The sequence below is a fragment of the Choloepus didactylus genome, chromosome 10 (genome assembly GCF_015220235.1).
Source record: "Choloepus didactylus isolate mChoDid1 chromosome 10, mChoDid1.pri, whole genome shotgun sequence".
Classification (NCBI taxonomy): Eukaryota; Metazoa; Chordata; class Mammalia; order Pilosa; family Megalonychidae; genus Choloepus; species Choloepus didactylus.
In genome coordinates, this window is record NC_051316.1 from 28,898,278 (window position 1) to 28,922,066 (window position 23,789).

The 23,789-nt window shown below is 35.3% G+C and overlaps 1 protein-coding gene across 2 annotated transcripts in view; it reads right to left on the minus strand.

Annotated features, from left to right (window-relative positions):
• The window catches only part of KIF27 (kinesin family member 27), a 102,683-nt gene that overhangs the window by 19,777 nt on the left and 59,117 nt on the right, over positions 1-23,789 (minus strand). The window contains exons 10-16 of one of the 2 annotated variants that reach the window (XM_037851147.1): positions 23,377-23,582; positions 18,215-18,412; positions 13,285-13,401; positions 12,051-12,227; positions 8,096-8,311; positions 3,745-3,951; positions 1,864-2,062 (exon numbers count right to left, since the gene is read on the minus strand). In XM_037851147.1, coding sequence (XP_037707075.1) covers positions 1,864-2,062; positions 3,745-3,951; positions 8,096-8,311; positions 12,051-12,227; positions 13,285-13,401; positions 18,215-18,412; positions 23,377-23,582 — 1,320 coding nt within the window. The remainder of the gene's footprint in view (positions 1-1,863; positions 2,063-3,744; positions 3,952-8,095; positions 8,312-12,050; positions 12,228-13,284; positions 13,402-18,214; positions 18,413-23,376; positions 23,583-23,789) is intronic. The other variant, XM_037851148.1, reaches the window with a different exon arrangement.

The following is a 23,789-nucleotide window of genomic DNA, read 5'->3' on the forward strand; positions in this document are numbered from 1 at the left end:
GTATGTTACATATATCTGTCACCTGTATGCATGCATCTGTTTTCAGCTACACTTTAGATTCTTCTTTCTGTAAAATTTTTCAAGTAGGATTGAGTCCTTAGTCATATTCCTCACCCTACCCCCTACCAACACTGCATTTTTGTGATTCAGAAGCACTTGTTGCCACTTAACTAGATTTATCCTCAGGAGAGTAGAAGTAAGGTGTTTTCTATAAAAAATTCACAAGTTTGGAATTCTATCCATCAGTTACATTAATATCTTATTTAAAGTTTGTATCAGGAAATGTGGGGTTATGTAGAAAGTTATGAGTCTAGGGTTTATAGGACCAAGAAATACATAGTCAAAAAAACAAAAACCTGTCAAAAGTTGAGAAGATTAAATCACAAAGGAAAACAATACACAGAGAGGGAAAAGAGGGAACTTACTAGTTTATGCCGCATTATAACTTAAAGTGTCTAGTTAACGTTTATGAATATCTAACACTGTGCCCATTGGGTTATGTTTGAGAACCAGTAAAACCCAGTTCACTGACCTTCAGAAAGTATATATTTAGACCTACTCTCTTAGTGCTATATTTATAAAACAGTAACACTGGTCTATAATTTTCTTTTATTGTAATTGGCTGTTTTACAACATTTTGTTTAAGTACATTTGTATATTTTAATTAACCCATCATCTTTTTTTAAAAAAATACTTAAAATTAATGACATCATAAATCAGAGTCTCCATTAGAGTATATTACATGAATCAACTTAATTTTATGTCCCAAGTTCAGCTGAAATTAGAAAATTCATAAATTGTTAACATTTTTAGTTATGGCTTTGTTATTGAAAAACTTGTATAAAACTTTTTAATACAAAAACTTGTATAAAATGCTGTCATCTGGCTATAGTATGAGCTTTTATGGGAAAAGGTCAATCATTTTATACATAAAAATTCTATTAAAATATCACTTTTAGAATTTTAAAATAAGACAAGACTGAAATTAGGTTAAGAACATACTTGAATACAATGATGTAGGGGATCCTGCCAAAGAAATCCTGTCATTAGGCAATTGGTTGCTGATTAACCGATAATAGAATTAATGTGGAGTTAAATGCCTCAATGCTTAATTTATGTACTTTTCCAATTTTCTGCTTTCTCAGGTTGCTTCTTCAAGATCCCTTTTAACCCATTTCCAGCTATAGACTGATGAGAATCAGGACTAAGAGGCTTGGACTGAACCAGGTGCCACCTGGTGGAGATTTTGTTGCTATAGCAATTATCAGTATACTGGCCACATGCCCAGGTAATGTGATGATGGATTGCTGTGATTATCTCCCTTTCTACATCAGGATTGATGGTTTAACTATATGCACTGAAAACAGTAGGTACCCATCAGTTTTGACCTAGGATAACGTCAGTGCATAAAATGTTTATAATCAACTGGAAATTATAACAAGGAGAACAATCTAGAAATCTGACAGAGCCTAACATTTTAATTTTGTGAATAGAAAATAATGTAAAATCATAATACTGTATCCCTAGGAGACAGAAAATTTTCAGCTGTACACTGACAGGCCAGAAGGAATGACACATTTCCACATAAACACTAGAGCAACAACAGAAATTAACAGGATTGCAGCAGTTCTTATGTGTGTGCTAGGGGCAGGCAAAAGGGAAGGTATTTCAGGCATGAAGAGCCCTGTGTCAAGGTCAATGATCCAAAATATGAAAACCAAAACAGGTAAAGCGTAAAACAAGTAAAATTAATGACTATTTATACAAGTTGGGGTTTTACATAATCAAATTCTATTCTGTCTTCTTGCCCCAGTACCCCGCCTACATATCACCTTTACATAACTGACAAAAAGGGGCAGTTACCTTTGAAATGATGTAACAGCAACTGCATCTTTTGCTCATGTTCCTTTTGCTGGAGGGTCAGTCGTCGGTCACACTGCAATTTCAGATGTTCCAGTGCAGATTCCAACTCACGAACCATATTATCCTGGTCAAGAACTTTCATTTTAATTTCTTCATTCTGTAACTGGAGTTTCCGTTCAGCTTCTCGCAAATTAACCACCTACCAAATATATATTTTTTTAACTTTTTAAAATATGTCTTAGATAGCCTGATAGATTAATCTACCTCTTTTAGGCTACATAAAGATGAACTTCCTTAATCACTATGGTATCAGTGATTACTGCAAGGTATTGGGGTCCTTAGCAAATGCTTTGTAACATGCCTAGTTTGTTAGGATTCTGAATTGGTAGCAATTCCCTTTTAAATACAATTTTGCTCTAATAATCAACCCTCCATAATTTCTTAGACATGATCTCTGTAATTTACATTTTATATTTCTATAACTCTACTTCTCTACTCTATGGGGAAAGTTGAGAAGCTAAAGACTACTGTAACTAGGTAATTCCTAGTTTTAACTTCAAAATGGACATGTTAAAAATAATGACATTTTTTTTAACTATAAATAGTTTATTTTAGATTATGCATTTAGTTCATTGGGTTCTTCTCTGCACTTACCTGACGTGAAAATACTTCAGAGACAATGTCTTGTGTCATAGACCTCATTAATAATCTAATGACCTTCTCTTCAGCAAAATTCTCCTTTCTACAAAGGTTCTCAGGCTCAGATAATCCATTGACCTTGGCCTGGGTGTCTTGAGTTAAGAACCTTTGCTTTAAGAGTACCTCAGAATTATTCTATATCAAAGCCTAGAAAAGTACTTAACCATTTTTCTGTCCTCCAAACAGAGAGCTATAGCATGTGCTTTTATCAGTAACTGTTGCTTACTACTGACAATGACTATCAAGAGGAGGAGGGCTATATATAACATCTATAATAATTTTTCATCTTTATTTCACTTGTTTAACAGAATTAGAAGTTTGTTTTAAAATATTTGGTGTTTTATGTTTCATCAATTATCTGATATTTCCTTAAATTGAAAATATATTTCAGAGAAAAAGAATTATCTAGTAATTTAGAGAAGAGATCAATGTATTTCTCAATGCTGCAAAACATTTTCTGGATCAGTAAACTTTCAAATTAATATAAAATATTTCAATTTATATTAAGCACATTTACGTTCACGCAAAATTTATTACCATCTTTGCCACTGATGCACCACTTCATCACCACTCCAACTCGTATGTTATGATGAGAAAGCACAGTTGCCCCTACCCTATAGCCCCTCCTATCTAGCAATGAAGGAAAGGGAACCAAAACCTAAAGAGCCTTTCAATTTTTTCTGAACACTGAGTAGCAACATCCAAATCTAGAAAATACCCAAGAAACAGTGATCAAGGAATCTAACTTAAATTTGTTGGTTTTAAAAAAATATTTCAAAGGCTGTACAACTTTAAGAACCCTGCAAAGTAGGACCTACGTAGTTGGATAATCACAAAGCTTCCAGATGACAGTATTCAGAGATGTAAAGAGAAATCATGCCTAAATCTGTAGTTCACACCATCAAATCTTTAAGCCTTTCAATTTTTAAAAAAAATTCAAAATAAATACAGGGGAGGGGGGATACAGGAAGCAGGCTAGATTTGTCCTGCAGATCACAGTTTGCTGACCCCTGTTCTACAATATCAAATATTTGATAAAATTTTATAGAAACATCATTTTGTGTTTTGAAATAAAATGAGAAAGGTTTACCCATTAAAAAAATAAATAAAAATAAAAATGTGGGATATATAAACATCTTGATAATTCTTTATAAGAAAATATTCCAACCCTCAAAAACAAACCTTATTGAAATATCTGAAAAGAATAGCTCTAATCTCAACAGGACTCAGGCAAATTAGTTTTTCCAAGACATTCGCTTCACTATGAGAGAGGTTTTGGAATGAAGCTCTAAGCGAGTTCTGGCGACTCTGGATACTTTCATTCTTGTATTCAATAGCAGCTTCCAAAGCTTCAATCCCTTCTTCAAGTTGGAAAAGAACATGTTCTTCCTAGATATAATATAATAGAAATCACTCATTTTAAATGAAAAAGTATAATCTGAATTATGTCATATACTCAATCTCACTATGCTATTTCAGTCTAACTGGCAATACCATTCTCCTACTAAATCTTAATAAAATGTTTAGTGCTTTCTATTCTGCAGAATAAACTGTATGACTATATGTGTGTGTATATATACACATACATATACATACCTGTATGTATATATACATAATATATAATCTAATTGAATACTCACAATAAATCTTGTATACTGTAAAATGGAGGCAGAAACTTGGATGGGTTATAAAACGTATCAAGGTCACACAGCAAATGCTGAACACACTTAATCCAAGGGATACTCTTGAGCAAAGCTTTAGCTCATAGGGTTAGCTTAATTGTAAAATAACTCTCTTTTATAGCTTTTAAAGTTCATATCATGTCAGTATTTCCACTAATGACATCTGGAGACACCCTGGTGTCACTTCAAAGATCTACCAAAACAACATATTGCTAGGAGGAAAGGAGAAATAGATTTAGAATGAGTTATTAAGAATTAGTAATCAGAGGACAGGTTCAGGGAGAAAAAAACCCGTAAGTATGGCATTTAAAAAAAGTAGTGAGGATTTAAGGACATGAAACCATTTCATAAGATTCCAATGAGAAGCCAGCAGAGGGAAAATATGGGCATTAAAAATGGTGGCAGCGTCGCATTTTTTCACATACCAGATTTCCTTAGTAGGAAAAAAATATCTGAGGAATCTCTGGCCTGAAAACCAAGGCGTTCTTGAACTATTCAAATACCATGTTGTTGAGGTCAGATTTTAAATTTCTTCATATTCTTATTGCCCAGCACCATAAATAATATACAGTTTGAAGCCAATGTCTTTTGAATGAATTGTCGGAGAGGGGAAAGAAATAATATTTTCATATGTCCTTCGTTATATGACCCATATTTTCCCCTCTACTCCTTCCCCAGTATCGCAAAGGAAAATAATATTAGTATTTCTGATCTACATAAAGAATAGTTAGGGTGATGACTTCTGGAACTACTTTTCTGGAAATGCAGGAAAAAGATATGTAATAACCTATTCCAGTGGGAGGTTGAATAATATTTATTTTTAAGTATTTGAAAAAAAAATGTTCATCAGCCATTATGTTTTTCTGTGCAATCATTTAACCATCAAGAATTTGATGATTTGATAATCACCCCCTAAGGAACAAGTAATGTTCACCTTTTTAAGAAAAAAATATAAAGTTCTGAAAGTTACTTAAGTGAATTAATAAGAGGAACCACAAAATGAAAATGAATCATCCAAAGAATGTATTTGACTTTTGAATATGTACAGTGATTCTAGTTTACCAAAAATTAAAAAAAAAAATAGAAATAAAAATTGTGTAAAGAGTTTGGCTTTATACATGGCTGAGAAAAATTTGGTATAATTTAGTTTCTATAGTTTTGGATCTAAGTTAAGGAAATAATATTATAAAGTAGTGTGACTATATAGAACCCTGACGATGGCCCATTCCAGTGAGACTGCAGCATATAAATGTTTGTGGAGCCCTCTAACCCAGCAACAGGTGTAGGATAACAAGATGAGTGCTGGGTAGCAATGGGAAACTGTACCAGGATGAAAACTTTGCCACAAAACAAACCATAGATTATCAAGAGTTGACTCTGACTATGTGTGCTTTATTATAGGACAGTGCTTTTCAAACTTTAATGTGCACCAAGTTAAAATTCAGATTCTCATGCAGTGGGCTCAGTGGGGCCTGAGACCCTGCATTTCTAACAAGCTCCCAGGTGACGTTGCTGCTGAACCTGTGACATAAAGCACTGGTCTCCCAACTTTTTTGAACACAATCCCTATCAGCAAAAAACAAAACAAAATGAAAACAAAAAACTTGGGAGCAAGCATTCCATATAGGTATATTTCTTTATAAATCATAAGCATATTAAAATCATAAAACATTCAATTAAAATTTGAAAATATAAACAAATCCAGTATCTCATATTTTCTTGTATCACACTTACTAGGCAATTGCTCTGTATTATTAGAAAAATAGAGTCCAAGTGTTCTTTGATTTTTAAAATTTGAGTCCTGGATTTTCAGAAAAGGAGGTGATTTCTCTATATTAAACTGCTGAGTAATTAGAGTTATCTAGTAATAGAGTTATCTAAAATCTTCCTATCACACTTCCCATAAAGAAGTACAATATTTTATTTTGTGAAAAGAGAAGATAATTCTAAGCAATTTAACGAAATCAAAACAAATCATTCCAACTATATTTTATTGCTGTCTTGTGCCAGATTAGAATCTCATGTTCCTGATCATCTGTTATTGGCAGATCTATTTGGGAATATTAATCTTGCCTTTCAAACAGTGGTGAGAGCAGAGTCCGCTTCACAGCTCCACTAAGAAGAACCAAGCATGTGGAAAAAGGATGCAGAGCAGCTCCCAATGACTAAGTGATGGCACCCTATCCACTGCAGGAGGCATCAGTACCTCAACCCAATCCTGAGTGGCTGCAAGATAGGTATCATGCATGGCACTGTAACTATGTTCACCACAAAGCCTGAAGAATGTTTTTTGTAGTAAAATCCTATGTGAAGTAGAAATTTAAATGTTTTTTTGATGATGATAATAGAGCCTCTAACTCTTTTACAAACATAATTCGCTCATTCCCATTGCTATGCCTATTTAAAGATGTTCTACAAATATGTTCTTATATCTGCTAGTACATACCATTTTTTCATAATTCAACTCAAGATTACAATCCACCATGGCTACCTTCATGGATATCATCCCCAAATGATCATTGCACTGCTTTCCATAAATATTGTAACATTTATGGTTTTATTACATTATCTATAAGTTGCTCTTTGATGTTCTTCAGGGTTTAGGGTTTTCTTACATTTGTCTCTTCTCCTCAGATAGAGTATGGATTTCTCAAGGGAAGCATAATGCTTTCTACTCTTTTTTTGTTTCTCCCATATGGCCTAGTAACACTCATGGGTAGGAAGGAATTTCTTAAATACCTATAAACTCTTGCTGAATCTTATGTTCTCATACCTTCCATTCTACAAACTTGGGGCTCCAACTTAATCACCTCAAGAGGATAGTCTGATTCTGTGAGCCTGTGCATAACTGAGCAAGTTGTTACATAACAGGGCAGTGAAGGCTACTAACAGTCCCTCAGTTGCCATTTAGTCCCCATCAAGTTAGTACTCAATTCCTTTCATCAACTTAATAAGCAATAATCTAATTTCATGTTATCTTTTCTCCTGTTCCTTCTTAGCCAACTCCTTAACTTTCTCTCACTTGCTCCAATCTCAAACCCTGCAAGATTAAACACGATGCATGATTCCCAGCTACCCACCCTCTCTTAGCAATTTTCCCTTGCTTTTGATAATGGCAGGACATCAACAATAAATATTTGCAGAGAAAATTCAGGCTCAAAAATTCATCTTTGTCTGACAAAGTAAGGAACAGGTATCACTGCCAAATGAATTAAAATTTTAAAAAAGATAAAGTCTGGAATAATTCAATAGCCAAGAAACAAAATGTGAGTGAGAGAGCTATATGTTCCACTACAGGAAAAATATTTATAACTAAAAGTTATTTTATTGCGATCTGAATTTTGTGTGTGTATTTGGCTGAATATATCGTGTGGAACCTGCTCATGAACATTGGGTCTTGCTCAACAAAGACTCCACTAGAGAATTAAGCCTTAATGTCCTGGGCATCCATTGTATGTGATGAATTGTCTAGCGTCAGTCAAGAAAGATGCATAGAGAGAATTTAGATGCCATCCTTGGAAGAAATGAGAAGAGTCCCTCAAATAATTTTATGCGCTCTGTGATTTGAGAGGAGAAAGACCAACTCGAGGAAAGCATTAGTCTCCCAATCCCTGGTAATGCCAGGAAGGGGCTATGTCCATGGACCTCTACATATGGACGTCACAGTTTCTAGTCAAGCATGTTATTTTATAGCACCATATGGGTGCCAGGGAAACTCTTTACATTTGAAGAATTCTCCATGAAACGAAGTTTACCAGATTTATGATTTTATCTTTATATGACAAAGACCAAGGAAATTATCCAAGCGAGCCATCATATAGCACTTCCAGTTCCAAAGAATACTGACTTACTTCAGGTGACAACACTCTACCGTTTTTAAGTTTCTCATCCACACTGTTTCTTTGTCTCTGTAGTTGTTCCTTTTCATTTTGGAGGGCTTGAACTTGTTCTGAAATCTTTATTTTCTCCTCAGCTGTGCTGTTCTGGAGCTGAACATTTTTTTCAGACAACTCTTGGTCCAACAAATTCAAGCGAGTTGAGATTTTCAGACTATCTTTGTTTAAGGCCTAAAAAGACACAACCCACCAGACACCCCCCCAAAAAGTTACTAGAAAACCAGACTGCATATAAATTAGGGGGGAGAAATAGAGAAATTACCAAATGTATTTTTACCTTCTATGTGAATTTCTTGGGGGTTCGTTTTCTAAAAACTTAAGTTGAAGTTTTTGTTTTTTATTAAATATAGATTAAAACTATGAGTTCACTACCAATCACTGCTTTGACCACACTATATAACACAACATAGGTTTAGAAAGGTAGTATTTTAAATTATTTTCTAAATTGAACTACTTTTCCTTGGCCTAACTGTTATAGAGTAGAATTCTTTTTAAGTTTCTTACAGGTAGGGATATGACTTATTTCTTCTCAATTCATTCAGGTCAGAAAATATGGTCATTTAGATTTTTTGAGACCTTCATTATGGTTTAATTTAAGCTATTTTTAAACATTTTCATTGATTATTTATGTGTATATATATTGTGTATATATACACATACATACACACTACTACAAGGTTTATAATAAAAAAACAGCAGTCCCCTATACAACCCTTTCACCTAAGTTTCACTCCCCAGAAACAACCACCTTCAACCTTCTCAGCTATTTCTTCTGGTGTTTATGTCCATGTTTCTAAATAACATTTAGATACTGTCTATTATGGAAGATAAGAATTCAGCACTTTGTTACCTCTTCTCTTCTTCCCCTCCCTCCATTCTCCCAATAGCAGTTATGTTACAATTTTTGGTAAAATCAATATTCAGTTTACTTTATTAAAATTATGGGAGTACTATTCATAGCTGAACTATCTCGTATACAGTGATCAGACTTCCATTTGATACAACCTTGTTTTTTCCTTAATTTTTTTGAACTTTATAACTAATTCTTCTCAGGCCCTCCAACAGAATTATAAAATTCCTTTCAACACTATTTTTTTTCATGATCCAACCCATCTTTTCATTCCTTTGTTTGTATGTTTGTTTTCCTGGAAACATTTTGCTTAGAGGCTCCATCCTTCTGCTCCAAATGGGGCTAGTTGTCCTGGGACTTCAATTTGGTATTATCCTAGGACTCTTCATGTTGAATCACATTCTTAGGATCTTGAGTCTTCCTTTTCCATGGTTTATGCCCTCATTTTTGTGGAGGACATATTCCAATAGTTTCATGAGATAGCCTAAGTGGTACTGTTTTTGTTTGTTTGTTTGTTTCACCTGGAAATGTCTTTATTCTACCCTCACATTTGATTGAAAGCTTGGCTAAGAAGAAAATTCTTGATTGGAAATTGTTTTCCCTCAGGATTTTGAAGATAGTTCCAGGCCTTTTAGCTTCCAATGAAGAAAGTTGAACAGCTATTTCTTCTGGTGTTTATGTCCATGAGCATATACCTAGGAGTGGAATTACTACAATTTAACTCTATATTTAACCTTCTGAGAACTGCCAGATATTCTTCCAAAGCAGCTGCACCATTTTACAATCGTATCAGCAGTGTATGAGGGTTCTGCTTTCTCCACATCTTCACCAACACTTGTTATTTTCTGTCTTTTTGATTATAGCTATCCTAGTGGGTATGAAGTATTATTTCATTGTGTTTTTGATTTTTATTTCCCTCATGGCTAATGCTGTTGAGCATCTTTTCCTGTTATTACTGGCAACTTGCATATCTTCTTTGAAGAAATGTCTATTCAACTCTTTTGTCCATTTTTTTAACTGGGTTGTCTTTTTAATATTGAGCTATATATTCTAAATACAAGTCCCTTATCAGATAAATGATTTGCAAATCTTTTCTGCCATTCTGAGGGTTGTCTTTTTACTTTGTTGATGGTATCATTTGAGGCACAAGAGTATTTCCTTTGTTGCTTGTGCTTTTGGTGTCATATCCAAGAAACCATTGCCTAATCCAAGGTCACACAAATTTACACGTTTTCTTCAAAGAGTTTCATAGTTTCAACTCTTGAACTATGTGTTGATTTGTATAATATGGTATGAGTACAGCTGTTTTACTTTACTGTCATTTTAGTGGTGTTTCAAGAGGAAACATAAAAAAAATCCATGGAACTACACTACACAGTGAACCCTAAGTTAAATCATGGACTTTAATTAATAGTATAATTATAAAAATATGCTATCATAAATTGTATAAATGTTTCATACCAATCCAAAATGTTGGTGGTAAGGTGGTATATGGGAATCCTATATTTTATTCATGATTATTCTGTAAACCCACAACTTCTCTAATAAAAAAAAGGGGGAGCAGAAATAATATGTGTTCAGTCTATCATGTTTTTTTCTGAATAAATATTTTTCAAATACTAAAAAAGATACAATCATTACATGCCTTTTGTTCAGAAAAGAGGTAACCTAGCAGGCCCTTTTAAGTTAGCAGTCTCAAGTTTCTTTCTGTTTCATTAAAACAATTTTCAAAGAATCAGTTTTGCTTTGATCTGTGTTTTTCATTTAGTTGTACTCACTACTTACCTTAGTACATTCTTGTTCCTAGATAGTACATCTTGAAACTAGAAAACATTTTTTTTCTATATCATGAAGTAATTGTATTCAGGGAAAAGATTTCCCTATCCATTCTTTTTTCTTTTTTCCTTCTTTCTTAAAGATTCTTTTGTGATATACAATGTATCATAAAGGTCTCAGGTAATTTTCTTCTATTTACTCACTTGAGATTTTGATTTTTTAATCTCCTTTGTTGTCATTTACATATTTTAAGGGCCAGCTTTTAAAACTTGACTCCAACAGCCAGTTTGAGCAAGGTACCTAGATCCAAGACCAGATGGATGGATGGGGATGGAGGGTCTGTCCCTAACCCTGTATCCAGCAACCGGGTGCTAATGGATAATTCAATGTGGACTGGGGAATGGAAGACAGAGCAGAGGTTAAGTACAACTCCCCAGCCCATCTACCTGTTATATTGAGGAGGAAAGGGTCTAAGAACATGCCACCATCAATCAACTCATATCTGAGTGGTCTAGATGCTGGCTGAAAGGCAAGTGTAATCAGAGGGCAGGTCACTGATCATCTTCCTGTTGCATGGTTGAATGCATAGACTTACCCCAGACCCAAGGCCTGCTGAAGGTGAATGCTACAGGTAAAAATTCCTATTCAAGTCTGGGGCAAGCTAAGTTCATTTTCAGATACTGTTGTCACAGCCAAAAATCTTCTGTTCTGAAAATATTTATAGATATATCCAAAAAAGTAGTTCCTAGTCTGTCCACTCCCTCCACGATCATTCTTGTTTCAATACCTGAAATCAAAGCAAACTCCTTCCTAAGACCATTACTTTGACTGGCTTATAAAATCCAAGTCATCAATCAAAAATTTTTATAAAGGCCCCCAATAAGTCTTTATAATTTGAAAATAAACAAATCTTCATTTATACAAAATTTTCATTCTTTTATAGGACCCTATTACTTAGATATCTTTCAAGTCTATTTTTCCACATTATCAATGTTCACTATAAAGCATCAAATAGTACAATTTAATTACAAATATCCACTAATATTAATAATGAAGTCATACCTGGAAGAACACTGAACATCTTACTTCAAAATTGCAATAAATTTTAGTGATGAAAAACTGAGTCATTTTATAAGCAGTAAAAAGCAGGATACAATGAAAACCTGAAGAAGTTCTCTTTTGGTTTCTAACTTAACAATGATTTGATTTACTTTTTAGAGACAGAAATATCTTACACTTAATATGGCTTACAACCAGAAGCAAATAGCATATTAAATAGAATACCTGACTAGATCTCAACTTCTTATTTTCCAGGTGGCTCTTCTCCTGTAACAGGGCCTCCTTCTTAGAAACTGTGGCCTCCCGTTTCTTTAAGTCTTCTTCTAGCTCTTCTAATTCGTGGCGTTGGTTTAGAACTTTCTCTACTTCTTCATCTAACCATTTCTTTCGCTCATCCAATTTCTACATTAAAATTCCAAAGAAATGTTATTTGTTTCTCCTTATGCCATAAAATTTTCATGAAGATAATATAATTTGGATTGGCTGAAACATCTGAAATGATCATTTTTAAACTGTCAGTGAGAATTAAGAATCAGTTTTCCTATTTGAACCCTCAAGAAGTAAGTGGTTGCAGTGGTGTTTTATAAAGAATTAAAATTATGCCCCAAAAGTTAATGCTTAAATTGTACAGTTTCTGTTTGGGTTGATGGAAGTTTTGGTAATGGATGGTGGGGATGGTGTCACATCACCGTGAATGTAATTAGCAGCAATGAATTTTATATTTGATTGTGGTTAAAGGAGAAAACTTTAGGTTGTGTATATGTTACTATAATAAAATTTAAAAAACAAACAAACATAGGACTGTAAAACACAAATGGTAAACCCTACTGTAAATGATGGACTATAGTTAATAGTACTATATTAACTATATACTATAGTTACATACTATATTAATATGCCATATTAGATTTATATTAATATACTATATAGTGTATATATACTATATATACTATAGTTAATAGTATAGTTAATAGAACATTATAAAAATGTTCTTTCATGAATTGTAACAAATGAACAACACTAATGCAAGATGTTAAGGGTAGTATGTGGAAATCGTGTATTTTATGCATAATTTTTCTGTAAACTGACACCTTCTCTAATAAAAAAAAAAAAATTGCCCCAAACATGTTATAAAGGGCCTGGGAGTTTTTAGCTTCCCTCTTTCTTTCCATCTGCCTCTGCCTCACTTTTCTCTAGGTTTGCCCTACTCTCAGACTGGCCTATGCTCCCCTTTCTCAACAATACCTTAACAACATCACTGGCAAAGGAGTGTATTTTTCTTAATATGAGAAAATAATGTTTTAATAACAGAAAACCTTCAGAATATTAGAAATTGTGCACTCAAGTTGCAAAATGTCTAATGCTTGAAGGTTTTATTTTATCCACCACTTTTTAACCTCTATTTGGACAGTCATCAAAACGAAAAGAAACCAGGAAACACTAAAGAGAGTTAACAGACCTGGAGGTGGTCTATATTTCCAAATGATCCTTTTCTCCTTTTCATCTTAAATGGATCAAGATCCTCAGCCTTAGGTTTTAGATCTTTTTCCTGTTGGTCTGGGTTTAACTGTAGTTCCTATAGAAAAAGTATTAAAAACATGTTATTGCTTTTTCAACTTTGCCATCATTAAATATTTGTATAAAAAATCATTTTGCTAACATTTACTTTCTTAGTTGCAAAAAGAGAGAAAATGAGTATATGAAGGTTGGGGCTATTTGAGAAGAAAAAAAAATTAGTTCCATCACTGGAAGCAATAAAATCAAATGGCAAAACTCAGGGTTTATTAACAAACTGAGCATTTTCTTCATTTTTTTTTTTCCAGTTTTACAAATTAGCATAACAGGGATAAGGATTTGTAAATCATAAATGTGCTTTTCTTTCTGCCTTTCTGAGTTCAGTACCTTCACAATTATTCCTCCATTGAGGACATTAGAATTATTACAGAAGAAATGCAAAAAGAAAATATTCTGTTTATGGCATTCAAAAATAGAATTTTGTAGTTTGAGAATAGCCTTGCAAGACACATCATGGTCCTGTGCAGAGTAGTTTCCAAGTTCCTTAGGCCAAGAATCAATAAAGAGGCCCAGGGCTCAAATTGTTCCCCTGGGATGCAGAGAGGATGCCCTTGTCCACCACAGAGTTTATCAGGAATCAGAATGGAGGCTGGGAATCAAAGTGGGCTGGTTTGCATATCATTTATTACTGGTTCACAATAGAAAAGTACAGAAATAGGAAGTAAGTGTTTAAGAAGTTTTATAGCAGTTAGAATTTTTTTATGTGTGCTGAATCTAATAAAAAGTGGGCCTTTATTTTTGTTTTTATTTTGTATTTCATTTTTCTACTAATTCATTTTTTTACAGAAGTATTGAGCTGCAATAAATTTATAATAAAATCATAATTGTACCTTCTCCATGAATAATTTCAGAAGCACTATTGCGTTCCAACTCTGGGAATGGCAGAAAGGAGAACAGAGACAGTAGAGAAGATGTGTGTTCCAATTTTCTTCTCTCTGAGTTCTGGCCCAGAAAAGGGGTGGTAAGTAAGAGAGGGCCCTTGCTCCTATTCCCCATTAGGCAGAAAGAACACAGACAGTTGTGCAGAGGCCCCCAAACCAACATAGCATTGCCCAACCTCACCGAAAACGCAGAGCAGCACAGTTAGGAAAGCAGGACTAACTGGCACTCCTCAGCCTCATAAGGCATGGGTCCTGAGTTGAGACCCAATAGAGGTCAGTCATCATGAGGAAATTCCCTCCCAACTGAGGGTGGGGAAAGACCCTGGGGCCAGTAAATTAGATGGAAGACCTAGTGGCCTCAAGGTGTATAAAGCTAGTGAGAGATGAGAGGAAGCCAGTCAGCTAGAGCAGCACCTCTACACTCTATGCTGAAAGCGAGACAAGACAATGAGTATTAGCAACCATGGGCTGCACCATCAGGGGGAGGTGGGTGAGCAGGTTCCAGCCAGTAACATCCAAGGACCAACAGAAAGTTGGGGAATCCCATCCTCAACTCCTTGGGATGCAATAAAAGCTGCCTTCCTGACCACCACATACACCGGATGCCATCTTAGGGAGAGACGCACAGGAAGAGAGAGGTTAAGAGACTGAGTATTCTCATTTAAGAGAGCCTGAGAATTACTTAAAGGAAATGTTTAAATGATCCAAAAAAGTTTTACAGATTAGTTCTCATCATATTTCCAGCAATTATCAGGGCATGGATGGGGGTGGAGAGTGGGGGAAGGGGAACAACTCATAAAGAAGACAGGCCTGCAATAGACCGAATAAAGAAATCTTCTATGCCCACCTGAGTTGTATTATGAGGGAATTTTTACATCTATTTATCCCATTTAATCATCACAATAATCCTATATGAAAGGGATTATTATAAAAGCCATTTTATAGATGAAGAAATTGATCCTTGAAGAAGTAAAAAGCCCAAGATCACAGCACAGCCACAATTTCAGGGGCGCCCACACTTCTTAGTCCATCCATAGACTTCAGTTAAGACTTGCTGCTTGGATATTCATGAAGATGGCACTGAAAGCAAAGAAGGAAGCCCCTGCCCCTCCCAAAACTGAAGCCAAAGCAAAGATTTTGAAAGCCAGGAAGGCAGTACTGAAAGGCCTCCACAGCCACAAAAAAAAGATCCACACTTCACCCACATTCTAGAGGCCTAAGATGCACCACCTCAGAAGACAGCCCAAATATCCTTTGAAGAGTACGCCCAGAGAAACAAGCTTGACCACCATGCCATCAACAAGTTCCCCTGACCACTGAGTCATCCATGAAGAAGACTGAAGACAACAGCCCACTTGTGTTCATTGTGGATGTCAAGGCCAACAAGCACCAGATCAGACAAGCTGTGAGAAGCTCTATGACATTAACATGGCAAAGGTTAACACCCTGATTAGGTATGATGGAGAGAAGAAGCCATATGTTTGACTGGCTCCTGTCTATGATGCTTTGGATGTTGCCAACAAAATTGGGATCATCTAAGCTGAATCTACTGGCAAATTCTAAATATAAGTTTTTTTGACCTTAAAAAAAAAAAAAAACAGACTTGCTGCTCTGAAGTTACCAAAATAAAAGAAAATAATATAAAAAAAAATAATACAAGAACTGCTGCTCTAAAGAGAACCTATCTATATAGAAGTCGTACTATTTAGTCAAGGGGAAAATGGACAAACAGGAGTGTCAGAAGGTTAGCTCCAAACAGAAGGCAAGATGTAAGGACCATGAGCATGTTTTCTGTTTTTGCATGAAGTGGAAACTCCAGTATATCTTTGGGGCAGACTGTTCCTTTTTCTGGAATACCCTCAATCCCCTTTTAAATAGATCATTGAGCTAGAAGTAGAGAAGATGTGATTAGAAGGAACTGAATTGCCTAGATAAGAAAGTGAAAAGTTTAAGTTACAAGTAGCATTGCATTTCAGTAGACTATGCACTCTTTAAACAAGAGAATGTTTCCTTTTCCCTAAGTATGGATTTGAGTGCTGTATTTCACCAGTTTAAACTATGGCCTATAAGAGATGAGTTGCTGAGACCCACAAGCAGGACTGATCCTCATACTGAAGGAAACACTGTAACAAAGACACTAGGTTGTGGGCAGCAGAAATGAGAATTGGAACAGAGCCAAGATATTTAGAATAATGTATGGGATTTTATGGTTCATTGGATATGGATGATGTGGAAGAGGAGCGAGTCAAAGGTGGTTCCTAAATTACTAGTCTACTCAACTGAATGGATTGGGATGTGTAAGGCACACAAGAGAACTACATTTTCTACCCATGAAGGGCATGGGGGAGATAAGTAAGGAAGATCATGAATTCTTCTATAAAATAACCTAGTGAAGATGTCAATGATTGAATATATGAATCTAGAGCTCCAAGAACAGATCTGGGATTAAGGGTTAAATTTGGGCATTGTCAGTTTAACTGTGGCCAGGGAAAAAGATGAGGTTGCCTCGGACAGAGTACAGAAGATAATAGGGCATCGGCCAGAGCCCTGAGGAATTCCTATATTTGAAGGACTAAGAGAGTAGGATGAGCTAGTGAAGACCAAGAACAAGCAGAGAGAAAAACAAGGGGAATGTGAGTTCACAAAGGCAAAGGGAAAAATATTTCAAGATGGAGGGAAGAGTGAACTGTGCTGGATACCTTTGAGGTGTTATGTAATGGAAGATGTTAGTGACATAGAGTACTACTACACTTCACAAGACCTTTGAAGAGCATGGAAAAGCCAGAAGGCAGACTGGAGAGGATAAGGGAGTGAGTGGAAACAAAGGAAACAAACAGATGGAGTCAACTGTTTCAAGAAGTTTGGTTGTACAGGGGAGAAGAGAGAGAGAGAGTAGCTGACAGGAAAAATACAGTTGAAGGAGTAATTTTAGGATGAGAAAAATCTCAGATGTTTAAAGAAAGAGTCCAGGAGAAAAGTAAAAGTTGAAAATATTAGAGAAAAAAAGGACTAAATGAGATAAATGCTTAGTATAGTAATGACTGAAGGTAATAATAAATATTGCTATCATAATAATTATCACCATTACTATTAAGAATGAATAACTTGGCTTAAGTGTTAAGTTCTCTTTTATTGCTAAAGTGTGATAATAGGTTATATTCCAATGTTATAAATCTAGGAAACCTCCAAGTATGTTCAGCTTAACATTTCAATATAACAGAATTTAGCAAACACAGGTAAGTGTTTGCTGTTATTACTGTGATCATCATCTCTTTTTCCTCAAAAGGACCCTGTGAGGCGAGTATAATTAAGTGTGATTAAGAAAAAACAGACTCAGAGAAGGTAAGTGATTTTCTCAATACAGAGAAAAGTTTCCCAGCTAGAAACTGAGTGAGCTGGGTTTTGATCCCAGGGCTGTCTGACTCCAGAGCCCAGGCTGCTACCAACAGTTCCTCCCCAGGCCAATCTAGCTAGAGATTGACAGGTCTGGATAGATGGGTCTGATCACTCTTCTATTCAAAATGAATGAAATGGTACCATTTTATTTCATACCTTTTTCCATGCCCTACATGGACCACGCCTGTCAAAGTACTTTAAAAATGAGAAATCCTATTCAAATGTTACGTATTATTTAAGTTCTGCTTTATATTTTTACGTTTTTCACAGCCTCACCTAAAATTAAGTCTTAATAAGAGAAACTAAATCACTGTACATTCTTTTTGAAGTCAAAGCCCTCATGACAGTACTCAAAGTTCAATAAGTAGGTTTTACTAAATAGATGAACAAAGCTTTAATACGTGAATAAGGATAGCAGCCCTGGGCAGGCCAAGTTAGGTAACTCACAAGCCACCTGAAGCAAGACCTTGGCTTCATTAGCTCAGAGGTGTTTAAACATTACGTATCATGCTTAGCAGGAAAGTATGACAATATTACTCTGATTTTTTGTTGATCCTGCTTAATTTCTGCATCCAGTTGCTTCCTTTTTTCATTTTCTTCTCGAAGTCTTTTTTGCAGCTGTGCTTTTTGATACTTCATGTGATCTACATTCTGCTCCAGTTCATTAGCACGTTTCTCATTTTGGATAGCCAATGTTGCCATTTTCTTATTATCCTGTTGCTTCTTCTGTAAAACCTGAGATCATATGGAGTATTTCAAATGAAAAACTGCATCTCTCACATTCCTCAGCTAAACTAAAATTTTAAATTCAATGGCAAAGGCTGTCAGCTTGCCTAGATTTTAATTTATTTTTGATAGGTTCACAAACAATTGTTTACTCTTCTACATTTCTATTTTAACAATTTCTCTTCTATATTTCTATTTTTACATTTAATTATGTAAATTAAATTACATAATAATTTTCACTAGATATGTAAAACTATGAAGAATGAGACTTCCTTTTGCTGAAAATCAAACAAAATCACTCTTTGCTTTTTTTATCGAGTATTTTAATTAATATATTATATGCACATGATAAAAATTAAAACAATAAAAACTGAATTTGATGAACGGCTGGAGCAACGGCAGCTACAGCATGATGCAGGACCAGCTGGGCTACCCGCAGCACCCCGGCCTCAACGCGCACGGCGCCGCGCAGATGCAGCCCATGCACCGCTACGACGTGAGTGCTCTGCAGTACAACTCCATGACCAGCTCGCAGACCTACATGAACGGCTCGCCCACCTACAGCATGTCCTACTCGCAGCAGGGCACCCCCGGCATGGCGCTTGGCTCTATGGGCTCGGTGGTCAAGTCCGAGGCCAGCTCCAGCCCCCCTGTGGTTACCTCTTCCTCTCACTCCAGGGCACCCTGCCAGGCCGGGGACCTCCGGGACATGATCAGCATGTACCTCCCCGGCGCCGAGGTGCCGGAACCCGCCGCCCCCAGCAGACTTCACATGTCCCAGCACTACCAGAGCGGCCCGGTGCCCGGCACGGCCATTAACGGCACACTGCCCCTCTCGCACATGTGAGGAGGGCCGGACTGCAAACTGGAGAGGGGAGATGTTTTCCAAGAAAAACGAGGGAAATGGGAGGGGTGCAAAAGAGGAGAATAAGAAACGGCATGGAGAAAAACCCGGTACGCTAAAAAAATAAAATAGAAAAAGAACATCCCATCAATCACAGCAAATGACAGCTGCAAAAGAGAACACCAGTCCCATTCACACTCACGCAAAAACCGCGATGCCGACAAGAAAACTTTTATGAGAGATCCTGGACTTCTTTTGGGGGGACTATTTTTGTACAGAGAAAGCCCGGGGGTGGGGTGGGTGGGGGAATGGACCTTGTACAGATCTGGAGGAAAGAAAACTACGCAAAACTTTTCAAAAGTTCTAGCGGTACGGTAGGAGCTTTGCAGAAAGTTTGCAAAAGTCTTTACCAGTAATATTTAGAGCTAGTCTCCAAGCGACGAAAAAATGTTTTAATATTTGCAAGCAACTTTTGTACAGTATTTATCGAGATAAACATGGCAATCAAAATGTCCATTGTTTATAAGCTGAGAATTTGCCAATATTTTTCAAGGAGAGTCTTCTTGCTGAATTTTTATTCTGCAGCTGAAATTTAGGACAGTTGCAAACGTGGAAAGAAGAAAATTATTCAGATTTGGACATTTTAATTGTTTAAAAATTGTACAAAAGGAAAAAATTAGAATAAGTACTGGCAAAAATATCTCCATGGTCTTTTAAAAGGGCAAAAGTTTTAGATGTACTAAATTTTTTAACTTACTGTTAAAAGAAAAATGGCCATGCAGGTTGACATCGTTGGTAATTTATAATAGCTTTTGTTTTCCAACTTTCCATTTTGTTCAGATAAAAACAACATGAAATTACTGTCTTTGAAATATTTTCTTATGGTTTGTAATATTTCTGTAAATTTATTGTGATATTTTAAGACTTTTCCCCCTTTATTTTCCGTAGTTGTATTTTAAAAATTCGGCTCTGTATTATTTGAATCAGTTTGCCGATAATCCATGTATATATTTGAACTAATGCCACCCTGATAACAGGTACATTTTCAACTTAAGTTTTTACTCCATTATGCACAGTTTGAGATAAATAAATTTTTGAAATATGGACACTGAAAAAAAAAAAACAAAAACAAAACTGAATTTATATTAAAAAGACCTCTCTAACCCCAGATTCCTAATCTATACAGTCTGCTCCCAGACACAAAATTACTTAAATGCCCTTCTAGAAACAATTTATGCATATGTAGGCAAATACCTTCATATATATACTAATAGGCACTGTTCTCTGCCTCCCTTCTTTTCTACTTAACCTGTTGTAGAGGTCTTTCCAACCTATCATAGATTTGTTCTTTCTATATGACTGCATAGTATTCCACTGTGCTCTTGTTTTTACATCCACCTGTAGCCTAAATCATTAATCCTTTAGTTAAGATGATGAGAACTGACATTTTCTGAGTGACCAATCATTATAATTACTATTTCAACATTTATCATAATAAGCAAAGCTTCTCCTCCTCTAGCTAAAATTATCTGTAGAAAGCATTTAAAAGTTGTTAACATCTTCAAAGAGTTTATACTAGTAATATAAAATACCAGAGCATTATAATTTCTCAACAAACAGACCAGACTTGGATTATTTGCCAAGTATTGCACTAAGTGCCTCTTAGATGACAAAAACATTAAGGTGAGGTCATTTGTAAATTAGGCAGACCACAATTAATTATTTCCTTTATTTTGGCAATAGATTGCTAACATAAACACATTTTGTTTTAATTAAACTAATTATCCACAGAGGTATTGTGGCTTCGAGCAGTGCTACTCTGCTACTAAAAGCATGTACTACGAACCAGGGCTAGTGTCAATCTGCACCACCAAGCACACTGTCAGATTCAGCTGACCTTGTTCTGCAAGATTTTCTTGATGAAAGAAGTGATGTGCTGATTTATCTCACTGCATACCAAACAACAAACAGTCTGCAGACGGAGTACTTTGAGTACCACTGGGTCAGAGACCAGAGCATGGCCTTCGCAGTTTCTCAAACCTAGATTTGTATACTAGCTTTGCCTCTTACTTCTGACAATAATTGCAACTGGAGCAAAAATGACAATACCAGTATTTTAGTGCAATATTGAAAATATCAGTTTAAATCATGGTATCAGTTTTAATGATAAAAGTTAGATAAGGTTGCCACTGTCTTTTACACTTATTCCACAGATGCTAGTCCACCTAACAGAGGAGCTCAAAAGTGTACCCCTTTGTTAGTATTAAAAGATTAATGCAGCGTATAATCTCTACATACATCTAAAGACATAAAAAATTACAAATGACAGGTTTTTAAAAAATATTGAAATAACTACATTACTCCAACAAAACTAATGATGTTTCAGTATTTTTAAGTGGTATGATAATATGAGAGTACTGAAAACTGGTACTGTCATCACAACTGTGTGACTTTGAATGAATTATTTTACTTTCTATATCTTAGTTTTTCCGTTTTTAAAATGGAGATAAAAGTATCCACTGCAAAGGAATAAAGCTTAAATAATATATATATATAAACAATTGATATGTATATGGTACTTTGTAGACACTCAACAAATGATGACTGTTGTCCTTATCATCCCCACCAACATCGTCACCACACTTATCATCCTCATACCCATTGGTAGTGCAAATGATAAAGGCACAGAAAGTTCTTAAACTACATATGAATCTGTTTCAGTCCTCTGCAAGGTTGTATGTTTCTTTTAAGCTTAAAGTCTGTGTCTTCTTTCATTTCCTTACCAGTACATTTATGCAACAGGAAACATGGGAAGCAAAGAGATGGTAATTCACAAACCCTATTAATAATCATTAAATTTTTAATCACAATCATTTTTAGCTATGTGAGATAGAGAAAATATAAAAATAATCTGTCAATCCACATACCAGACTTAAAACTATAGATGTATATGATAAAGATAATATATAATCTCCTTAGAAAAACAGTATTTCTGGTCATTATTAATGTTGACTATAAGAATTACAATCCGAACTAAAGCTAGGACATAAACCTATGAAACTATAAATAAAAGTTCATAATAAACACAAAGGAAAAATCTTAATTGCTGTGTCCCAGTAATGCTTTTTAAAAATGAGTATTTAGTTAGACATCACAGCCCTAATATAAGGTGTTAAGACATGAGAAAGAATTGATCTCAAAACTCTTGAAGGTGAATTACTAAGTGAAAATATGTATTATGGAAAGAAAAGTTGACAGTGTGACATATAAAATTATCATGTCCCTCCTGTAAGCAGTTCAAACATTCAAGTCATATTATTTTGACATGGTTGTTGATCTGAGGTAAAAGCTTTTTTTTTACTGGAAATATCCAGCCAGATGTTTGAGGTGGGAAGAATGTAGGATTCCTGGGAAGAGAGACTTTTTTGGTCTATTCATCTCTGCTGTCCCACCTAGAACAGGGACTGGCACATAGAATAATAATAGTGACGATGATCCTCAGTTGAGGTTAACTACAATGCAACTCCAGCTCCAATAATAACAATATGAAAGCAATAGATTCTGAGATGAAAAGAACTGGAGAAGGCATTCTAGTAAATAAATACTTCATGATCAGACTGACAAAGCACCATGACCATCCCAAAGCACCTGGATATGGCTCCATTACACATAATCTCTTGATAACGGAATATCTCTTGTAAAATGGAATTTCCAACTGTAGCTATATTTGAAGTTATAGCTAAATCCAGGCATTAGGAAATGAAGAATGAGTTGTAGTACTCAAAGTCTTTAATGTTTCTTAAGCCAATCAATTATGGTTTCAGAAAATTCACAAAGAGAAAATGACACTATTTTTGTGGTCATCTTTATTTCTTACCATGCATTTTTTGTTAGTGGGATTAAAATGACACACTTGTTGCATGAAAAAATATACTATCCAACTGGTGGCTGTAAAAATATGTAAACTGACCAGCACACCAGAAAAGAAGAGTTGTCATCCAGTGTCTCTTGCTGGTTCTATGCACTACTGTAAACAAAACTGACTCCACTTCTTTCCTAAACTCTTAACAAGAATACCCAAAAGCAGGAAGCCTTAAATAAGTTATTTCAATTACATGTTTTAAATTACCTGCACTCTTAGCTTTGCGGCATCCATCTTTTTACGGAACTCTTTCTGTAATTTTACCTTCAAAGCAACATCAGAAAGATCTTTGTTTTCCAGTTCCCGTAGCTGCTTTTGTGTTTCAATTAATTCCACTTTCGCCTGTTCTGCTTCATGCTCTAGTTTTGTTACTTTCAGAGAATACTGTTTGCTTACAGACTTGGCATCGTTACCTTCATTGTAATAATAACAGTAATAACAATTTTAAATTATGTAAAAAACATTGAGTAATACATCAAAAATATAAAAATTCTCTATCCTACAAATGCATCTGGGCATGGCATTAAAAATCCAGCTATCCCCTCCCATCCCTATCAAACACAACTTGCCACCTGGCCTCTTAATGATTAGTTCCTTTTGTTCCCATCTGGTACCATTCA